This window comes from Harpegnathos saltator, unplaced genomic scaffold (genome assembly GCF_003227715.2).
Source record: "Harpegnathos saltator strain DR-91 unplaced genomic scaffold, Hsal_v8.6 scaffold12, whole genome shotgun sequence".
Lineage (NCBI taxonomy): Eukaryota > Metazoa > Arthropoda > Insecta > Hymenoptera > Formicidae > Harpegnathos > Harpegnathos saltator.
In genome coordinates, this window is record NW_020229895.1 from 300,001 (window position 1) to 310,000 (window position 10,000).

General features: G+C 54.6%; 1 protein-coding gene across 3 annotated transcripts in view; it reads left to right on the forward strand.

Moving 5' to 3' along the window:
• Window positions 1-4,700: 4,700 nt before the first annotated feature.
• Window positions 4,701-10,000, forward strand: part of LOC105190136 (follistatin-A) — a 31,690-nt gene continuing 26,390 nt past the window's right edge. Inside the window, exons 1-2 of one of the 3 annotated variants that reach the window (XM_025304993.1) lie at window positions 4,701-4,833; window positions 8,688-9,044. In XM_025304993.1, coding sequence (XP_025160778.1) covers window positions 8,810-9,044 — 235 coding nt within the window. In that variant the 5' untranslated portion in view covers window positions 4,701-4,833; window positions 8,688-8,809. Of the gene's footprint in view, window positions 4,834-6,732; window positions 7,065-8,445; window positions 9,045-10,000 lie in introns of those variants that run through there. The other 2 variants (XM_011152687.3, XM_025304983.1) reach the window with 2 other exon arrangements.

Consider the following 10,000-nt stretch of genomic DNA (forward strand, 5'->3'; position numbering starts at 1 on the left):
GTAATAAATAGCACAACGCGGGGGAAGAATGAAGGAGAGAAATAAAAATAGCAAAAAGACACACACGCGTCATGGCATGCCGGAGGAGAGGTGGAGAAGGTGAGCTGTTATTGCCATTACTCTGCCTGCTCCTCTGTACGTTGCGGTATGCATTATGCATGCGAGAGAGAGAGAGAGAGAGAGAGAGAGAGAGAGAGAGAGAGAAACAAACCTTCCCAGTTTTGTCGGTATATTGGTCTGGACGTTATACCTCGGAATTGACATCGCGCATCCCGCGTTTCTGCCGATCGATACCACGCGGAACCACCGCTCGTGACTTGACACCTCGATTTGTCACTCTCCTAATTACATCGGGTCGATGCATTTTTACGCGAACAGCGCGTGTCGTTCCGCGTTTTCTCCCTCTCTCTCCTTCTCTCTCTCTCTTTCTTGCTGAACGAGTGAAAACTTTGCTCCGACAACGATAGCAAGAATCAAGCTTCATTGTAGATTACACATCGATAACGAAGCATGTGCGTACAGAGAGAGGAGAGACACGCGAGATTCGTGCGGTCGGGGAAGGCTCTGAGAGAGCGAGAGAGAGAGAGAGAGAGAGAGAGAGAGAGAGAGAGAGAGAGAGAGAGAGAGGGAGAGAGATCTCTCGAAGGCATCGCGATCTAAATAGGCAAGTTTCTCGTTATCCGTCAACAAGCGCGCGCCGTCAAGACGCAATGGCCGCTTTCTATTCTTTCCTGGTGCCACGGTGGCCGCAATCTGCATTACGTATCTCGAAAACAAGCAATTTGTTTCTACGAGCGCGCGCGCGCGCGGCTCTCGCTCGCGTACGCTAAGCGTATATTCTCTCCGTGCGGTCGAGTTTTATCGCGTCGTCTCGCGTCTCGAGTACACCGCGCTCTCACTCGGCGCGCGAGTATACACCGCGTCTCTCAATGGAGCTTGAACATTTACCAAGCCGAAACTCAGCAGTTCCTCCGTTCGTTAAGGAGAAACGTAAAACACACCGCGACCGTTCGGGTCTTACCGCGCGCGCGCGCGCGAGAGCGTTGCGTTTTGCGCGTCTCTCAATACCGTTGTTACTCTCCGTGTGTCGGAGAGCAAGCACGGCTAATGATTCGAAAGGACGAACGTAGTAGCTTTCGTGTGCATCTCGCAAAAAAGTTCTGTTGTCTCGTTACGCGGGATGAACGCGCACGGGGAACGCCGGCGCGGCGCGCACGTGTGCGGCGTAAATCTTTAGACATTACTGATGCGCGGCCGCGCGCAGCGCGAGAGAAGGAGGAGGCTAACGCGCGCGGAGCGTTACCCCCGAGAATGGGAACAGAGCAGCCCGTGAGACATTGTTTCTTTGAGAAATCCCCGTAGCGGCGCCGCTGAGAGTGAGAGAGCATAAGAATTGCGAGATTAAATTCCCGGGCTATGCTCGTCGACTGCGGCGCGCTTCGGCGCGGGCTTATAATGCGCGCGCGCGCGCGTATGTGTGTGTGTGTGTGTGTGTGTGCGTGTGTGTGCTGTGCTGTGCTGTGCGTGAAGCGGCATATTCGCCGCGACGCGACGCGACGGAGAGATGCACCTTTGCGCATATTCGTTTGCAAAGACAAAGCCTCTCTGTGGAGAGCGGGGGAGTGGGGGGGGGGAGGGGGGAGAAGCACCGTTCTTCGGTATGTATCGCATTTTAATTAAATTCATAGAACGGGCCGCGTCAAAATGTGCATCGAGCAACGAAAGCGAGTCTATATAAGCGGTCTGCGAAGACGACCGCGACGGACCGCGGGGGTGAGAGCGAGAGCGAAATTTGCGGTGAAACTCGCAAATTCGACCACCTCCCGGTCCGCGCGCGACGTCCAAAGCTGGTAGGAGTTTCCGAAGTAGCCGAGCCGTGGCACGCTCTTAGACGCGCATCCCGTGCTTAACGACAGTACGACGCGTTCCGCAACACCGTCACGATTCCACGCAACCGCCGCAAACCCTCCGGAGAGCGCGTAATTACGCAACACTATTGGCAGTAGCGTAATGTTCGCCTCGGGTTACTCACGAGAGCCCGACGTAGTCTCGCCGCGATTATGCGCCGCCAATTCAGAATGCAGATGCTACTAACGCGCGCCACGTATACGCGCGCGCGCGCGAGACGTCCATAGACGTCGCTCGCTTATCTATCAGCGACAATCGAATGCGGCTGCGGACGCGCGATGGACCAACGATCAATCACACTCCATGCTGGAGGTCGAATGATGTTCCCCGCTGAAGGATCGGACCAATTTGTTTCCGTCACGTCCGCGCACGCGACATCGCGCGGTATTTACGTAGATACAATATATCGGACAATGCTGTTTAAACAGCGTCACGTTTGCTTTCTTCACCTGGGAAAACGAAAGCACGCATCAACGATCAGCTGAATATCATCGTCCGGGTGGATACAATTCTGCGCTGTCAACGAGAGTTTTTGTTTCTTGCGATCGTACGATATCTCTGAGAGGAAGGAGAGGACGGGATATTCGTAAAACCATGACTAGAGGAAGAAAAAGAGGAAGAGAGAAATTTATTCCGACAAAGACTCACAATCTCGTTGGTGCACGCGAGAACTGCCAACACCGAGGGCGAATGCCATAACCGTGTTTCGTGATGCACTCCGCGTGTCGCACGTCTTGCTCGCGCCGAGTTTTTGCTCGTTTCGAGGTATTAAAAGCAAAGTCGCACGATGCGTAATTACTCCGGGCTCCAGTTGGAGCAATCTCGATTTTCGAACACTCTCTCTCTCTCTCTCTCTCTCTCTCTCTCTCTCTCTCTCGACCTATTTCTCTCTTTTTCACTCGGCTGTGCCTTAAATCGACCAAATCGGCGACCTCCGCGCGGTCCGCGCCGCGTACCGTGCATTCGTTTTGTCCCATTCCGACTTGTTTGGTTGAGTTTTTGCGCTTCCGTGCACAGATTGGCACAGACCGAGTCTTGCCATATCGAGTCGAAGCGGTGTCGTCGATAGCATTCGTGGCTCGTGACTTTCCGCCGTGGGTATGAATGGAGCTTCGTCGCGCTTCGTCTTAGGAAAGAACCGCGCAAAGATACGACGACGCCCCGACAGCTTCGCGATATGTGTCACAAATGAGTCCGATGACAGATTGACGAATTACAATACCGCGATGGCGTGATCGCAGGTCTCGTGCGAGACGGTAGATCACGAGATCGCGAGACGACGACGACCTTCGACGACGACGACGACGACGACGACGATGACGATGACGATGACGACCTTCGACGACGACGACGACGACGACGAATAAAAGCTCTCGGACCGGCGCTTGCTGCTCGCGAATTGAGTTTCCCCATTCTCGCGGTACTGTGCCGAGACCGCGCAAAGACAGCCGTTGATAAACGAACGACGATTCAGTCCGGCGGGTCGTCCATTGAAGAGAGTCTAGACTGCAGTCGGTAGTCCCGGGCAACCCCGAGTGGCGCGGTTTCCTCCGCGCGACGCTTCGCCGAGATCGATCGATCCGCCGAGCGATCGATCGATCGGTTTTTGCTGCTCCGCGGAAGGCAATCAGAGGCGAGGAGGATCGCGGCTCCTTGCGAACGAGAAGGACAAGATAGGATGGTAGGAAGAGGAGGAGGAGGAGGAGGAGGAGGAGGAGGAGGAGGAGGAAGGAAAACCTCCTCGACGCTTCTCGCGCGCGTCTACACCACTATTTCTCTTTCTTCTTCACCCTCTCGAGCATCGTCGCGCTTCGCTCGCTAAGCGTTCTGTCCTTCCATCTCGCACCTATTCGTCTACCTTCCGTGCCTCCTTTTCGCGATCTCGTTATCTCTCCTTTTCTCTCCCCCCCCCCTCTCTCTCTCTCTCGGCTGTTACACGCGTAACACGTTGACAATCCCTACCAATGTACTCGCGCCATTCTCAGTCGCGGTCCAACAGTCTCGTATTACGCTTTTCCTCCTACCACGCCGCTGACCATACCGGCTGCTCTATCCCGCCCGTCCGTCTACCTCAGACTCCGTCAAGGAACAGTGAATCACGTTCATTGACTGCACGCAGTAGGCAGACGGCTTGGGCCGGACCATATACAGACTAGATTCACTCGTTTCGAGTCGTCGTTGCACTCGCTCGACGAGTGCGCCTCGATCCTCGTTAATGGCATAGATCGCGATCCCATCGATTTGCAAATCATCAACGGAACGCGTCGCGTAGCGTTTGCATCGTGCGCGACGCGTCGCGCCGTTTGTTACGTGTGCGAAAATTCCAACGACCCCACATACACACACACACGCACGCACGCACGCACGCACGCACGCACGCACGGCGCGCTCCTCGATAAACGCATCCAGGCGTTAACGCAGCGGTAGCCAAGCGGCGGCAGCCATCAATGGCAGTCCACGTGTTAATCATTGAGGCGTCTATCGACGCGAATCGACAAGCGAGCGTTCGGCGTCCGAAAAATTCCACGGGGACAATTCTTTTGTGGAATATAGTACAAGTACGAGGCGCGCGCGCGCGCGTCGCAACGATGCGAGCGACGGCCACGACGACAAAGTCGCGTCTGTGCTCGCGCGCGCGCGCGCGCGTCGTCACGTAACGATATCAATTAGAGTGCATCGCTGTGCAAGGAAGGAAGGATGGATGGAAGGGTGCGGGTGTCCGTAGTGGGGCGGTCTAGCGGTAGTCGCGACGGGATGCGCTGCAAGGAGCGCATAGTAGTAGTATCCCTGGTGGCAGATCCAGCATCGTCACGTGCCCAGGGGGCGGTACCGCTTTGTCGGGGGTCGCGCCGAGCCGTGCGGTATAAAAGAGACGTACCAGCGCGGTGCAACCACCAATCACCATTGCACCTTGCCGCTGGAACGGTGCGTATCTCGTATCGTCTTCCGTGCCGAATTTATCCCTCTTTTCCCTGTTTTCTTCTTATCCCTTACGTGTACCCTTTTGCGTTCACGTACTCGCCCGTCTCGCCCCAAGATTATTCTGATTCTGCGACGACCGATCGAGAACGGACCGTGCGTGCTCTCTCTCTCTCTCTCTCTCTCTCTCCTCCTTCTCTCTCTCTCTCTCTTCTCACCCTCGTCGTGTCCGACGGCCGCGCGCGCGACCTTTCAAAACGACCGGAAGTCGCCGGTGCTCTTTAAAACGTCCACCCCCTCGATGTCTCTCGACGGTGCGAGTCCACGTACGAGCTCGATGCGGTATCTCTCTTTCTCGGTTTTCATGTCCTCCTCCCCATCATGGGGAGATTTGCGATTCCGTGTGGACGTCGCGCGAATTGTCGTGAAAAATCGGACCAACTTTTCTACGAGATGTTCCATCGAGTGTTACGTTTTTGGATGACGTCTCGGTACCTCTACCTATACGCGCACCAACGCGCGTGCTCTACTTGACATTCCGCTTGGAAATATAATTCGTCGGAGGAGTAGATCAAGTTGTCGCACACGCATCTGAATTTACAGTGTAATTGGACTTGGTTTCATGTTTTCTTATCGCGTATTAATTTCTCGCGCGCGCGTCGACTCTTCTCGCAGAATCTGATCTGATTTAGATTTAGAGTGGTGGTTGTGGGCCGTCACGAAAACGAACAAGTGCCTCCTGTAAATTATGCGTAAGAGAGTGCTTCTTGGAATATAAAGTCGACGGATCGTTCCTTTTTTTTTTTCTTCACTACTTGGAAGATCGTTAGTTCATTTCATTCCATTGAAATTTAATCATATTGCTTTCGCCACGATTGTCTCTTATGCAATAATAAGAGTTTGGACGGAAAGTTGAATCGCTGTACGAGCACAGGAATACGGTTTCAGCGCGTATCGTCAGCGCGTACACACAAACACGCAAGGCTCATTGGTTTCGCGGTCCTCGGGCGACTCGAGCGAATCTTGAGCGAACATCAGCACATTGCGCGCACACAGTCGTCGAAACCGGAAAATTCTCAGCTATAAACTTCCGCGCGGGGGATGTGTATAAAACAAAAGGAAGGGCAGCCAAAGGGAGGTGTAGGTGGATCCTGTAACCCGTAGGCAAGCGGAAGAACGAGGAGTGCACGGCTGTGAGAGGAGGAATGCAAAGGGTATCGTGAACGAGACAGAAGTAGGATGAAGATAAGAAGCAGGAGAAGAAGAAGAAGAAGAAGAAGAAGAAGAAGAAGAAGAAGAAGAAGGAAGAGGAGGAGGTGGACGAGGAGGAGCGAGAAAGAGGAGGAGAAGGAAGAAAAGGAGGAGGTGCGAAAGGAGGAAGGAAAAAGAGGAGGAGAAGGAGAAGAAGGAAAAAGAAGACAAGGAGCGGAAGGATGAGGAGGAGCAGTACGAGGAGGATACGAACAAACATACATGTAGGAAGGCAAGCGTATAGACATACAGACAGATAGCCACCTCCGCCACCATCGCTGTGCTGTCACCGCCACCGTTGCTGCCACCGCGTCACCACTATCACCTCTATCGCCACAATCATCTCCACTACCATTATGATCTCCACCATCACTACCACTACTACTACCACTACCACCACCATCGTCACCACCACCGCCGCCGTCGTCACCGCCACCGCCGCCGCCGTCGCAGCCGCCGCCGCCGCCGCCGTTGCCGCCGTCGCCGCCGCCGCCGCCGTCGCTGCCGCCGCCGTCGTTGCTGCCGCCGCCGCCGCCGCTGCCGCCGCCGCCGCCGCCGCCGCCGCCGCCACCGCCGCCACCGCCGCCGCCACCGCTGCGATCGCGCGCTCGAAAAAGGGAAGTGGGGGACGACACAACACAGCGCGGCCGCGTGTGCAGGTTGCTTTTACAGAGCTTCGCTCGGCATACGGCGAAACGTTTCGCCTTGTGCTGCTGCTGCTGCTGCTGCTGCTGCTGGCTGCTGGCTGCTGGCTGCTGGCTGCCGATTGCCAACTGTCGACTGCTTCTCTCAGTCTGCCGGGCGGCCTCGCGCGCGCTTCGTTTCCACTGACGAATCCGCGCGTCGCGAAGCGATCGCGGAATTCTCGTGGAGGGCCGACGATCGTCGTCGTCGTGAATCTATCTATCGAGCGCGGCATTGAGAAAGATCGTGGGTTAAGGCTAACGAAAGAAACGATATCTGTCGACGCTGAGGATGACGACGAGGTAAAGAGCCGTGGCGAGATCCATCCGTACGTGGTGGACTCTCGAGGGATTCACGAAAGAAAAAGGGAGAGAGAGAGAGAGAGAGAGAGAGAGAGAGAGAGAGAGAGAGAGAGAGAGCGAGAGAGAGAGAGAGAGAGAGAGAGAGAGAGAGAGAGAGAAAGGAAAAGAGAGGGCGCGAAGGGTTAGGAAGGTTCCGTGCGTTATCGAGGACACGAAAATCCTCGAGCCGTCGCGACTTGTGCAACGTGCGTCCCATTTTGTAAAAGAGAAAAAGAGCGCCCAACAGCGCAACAACACCACGTGTCGCGATGATTCGTCGTGGCTGCGAGTGGTGGCACCGAGTGTCGTGCTTTGATCGATGAATCGAAAACGCAGGAAGGGAGCGTTCTCGCGGAAAGGAGCAAAGGGCGAAGGGCCGGATGCGAACAGCCAAACGATTGCGCTGCTCTTACGTTCGACCACGGAGCCGTCGACCATCTACAGGTGTTCGAATCGATCCATCCTCGCGTGTTCGCCTGTGGACATCGCGACACGCAGCGGCCGCAATCCGAGAGCCGTGATCTCTGCAGCACGTGATTCAATGAGAGAACTTGGACGGCCTGAGACCAAAGGGGAAAGAGAGCAGAGCAGAGAGAGAGAGAGAAAGACAGAGAGAGAGAGAGAGAGAGAGAGAGAGAGGATTCAATCGCTCGGAAGGAAGAAAGGATCCGTGATCATTCGTAGACACGCAATTTGTAGCAATCGAAGGAAGCTTGGCAGGCGCTTTGACAGGACGAAAGGTTCCCTCAGGCGCGATGGACGCGGAGTAGACGCGCGTAGGGATCGTTGACACACACTTACACACATACTCGCGCATTGATCGAGAAAAGGCCAACATTCGATCCGTATCACGAGAGGATAACGCAATGTCACAGACGTTCGTACAGTGATTCGTCGCGGTACTCGCACGTGACGGCGATCGTGACGACGTGTCGCCGAAGGTGGAGCGATAGCTGAGATTTTTCCCGCTTGAGATATAGAAACGTTTTTGTGTGTGCTCTGTTCTCTCGGTAACGGCGCGGCGATTGCGCGGCGATATCGTTGCACGTTGATGTTATCAAAACAAAGGAAAGTAACGATACGTATGTAAGCACGTACGCAAATGGCACTTGTTCGGGACGAGTCGGCACAGCACAGTGTGATCCATGACATCGCGATCGATCGTAATATTCGCGGCTAGGTGCGTCTCTCTCTCTCTCTCTCTCTCTCTCTGTGTTTCTCTCTCTCTCTCTCTCTCTCTCTCTCTCTCTGTCTCTTTCTCTCTCTGTCTCTCTCTCTCTCTCTCTCTCTCTCTCTCTCTCTCTCTCTCAGAGATATAAAAATTCCGCGCTAACGATGACAGTCTTCGTACTTGCGGCGAACGGGCACGCGCGTTCCGAGTCACGATGACAGCAGCGTGAGCAGACTCTGGCTCCGATTTCTATCCGAGAGCAGAAAGCATCATCTCGAGCTCGGCGCGAAAAGACGATTTGCACTTTCAGACTCTGAGAAAAGAGCATCACGTTTTTTGCCGAGGGCGAGCTCGCGCGGCTAGTAAGAGAGCAGGGAGAATCCGATAGTGATATGAGTACCACGATCGATCAGGCATAACAGTGACCAGCGTCCGATATCGCGACGGTCCACGGTCTTGCTTCCTGTCCGCTCGCTGAGAGACACCGCCGAGATTCCGAGACGCGAGAAGTACGGCGACCGGAAGATCAGGGTGGATGAGATGTGAAGCACGAGGTGGAGTGAAGCGCGTCGTAGACCTGGCGGGAACGAAGACGGAAGTCGAGGGAGCAGAGGTGAGCCTCACCGCAGGGATAGCGGCACGTCGAGGGAGCACCTGGCGCGGGCCGCCTGAGATGACGGCCGCGCGACAGGACATCACGGCATCCCCGTACAGAACCTTCCTCCTGGTGTCTCTGGTCGGACTGTTGCTCCAAATTCATTCGGCGACGGGTAAGCACGTCCTCCCAGCTTTTTCTCTTCCGAGACCCGCCGGCCGGGCTAGCTCCGAGACGCGACGAGCTCTCTCGATGCGTTAGCGCGCGAGAGAAAGTCGAGGAAATTAATAAGTTCATATCCTGTTTATTTCGTCGACGAGAGGCTCGCGAGAGAACGAAATTCTCGAGACGCGTTGCGAGAAACGCGCGCGCGCGGCACGACGATATTTCTGGCTCGCGTGGATATTACGCTTCTTTCTTTTTTATTGTTGCTTTCCTTACGGATTATGTTCCCCGACACATTCGCTCGTTATATTTTTTTCTGTGATATCAGTAGCGCTCTCTCTCTCTCTCTCTCTCTCTCTCTCTCTCTCTCTCTCTCTCTATCTATCCATCTCTATCTCCCGTTTGTGCCACATCAGCCATGCATCAAGAGAAAAAGAGAGACGAAAGATCGACGATCGTCATGGTGCAGGAATGTACCGTGATTTGTCGTCCGAATTGCACAAATCCGCATTTTTCATTTTGCGGAGTGTATTATTAACCGGGGGAAATTGATTTAACGACTGCGAGATTGAACGAAACGGTGTTCTTTTATTACAATGTTATACTGTAAAAGTTCCATCCGACAGATGGATTAACCATGCGTTGTTTACGACCTTCTTGCGGTTTGAGAATTGCCTTTATCATTCAGCAAGTTGCAACATTGTAATATCTCAGTGTGCAATTTGTAATTTGTGACTTCGCAAGGGGTATAATTTACGACATCGCAATTTGCCGTTGCGGGCATCGCGGCTGCCGCCGCTGCAGCCGCCGCTGCAGCCGCCGCCGCCGCCGCCGCTGCCGCTGCCGCTGCCGCGGTCGTTCGTCGATTTAGCGCTTCGCGACGTAGCGGACGGCTTCGTGAATCGTGCAAAACGAAACGAAACGAAACTATCTCGGTGTTTGATCTGTACGCGCTGCAATTTTACG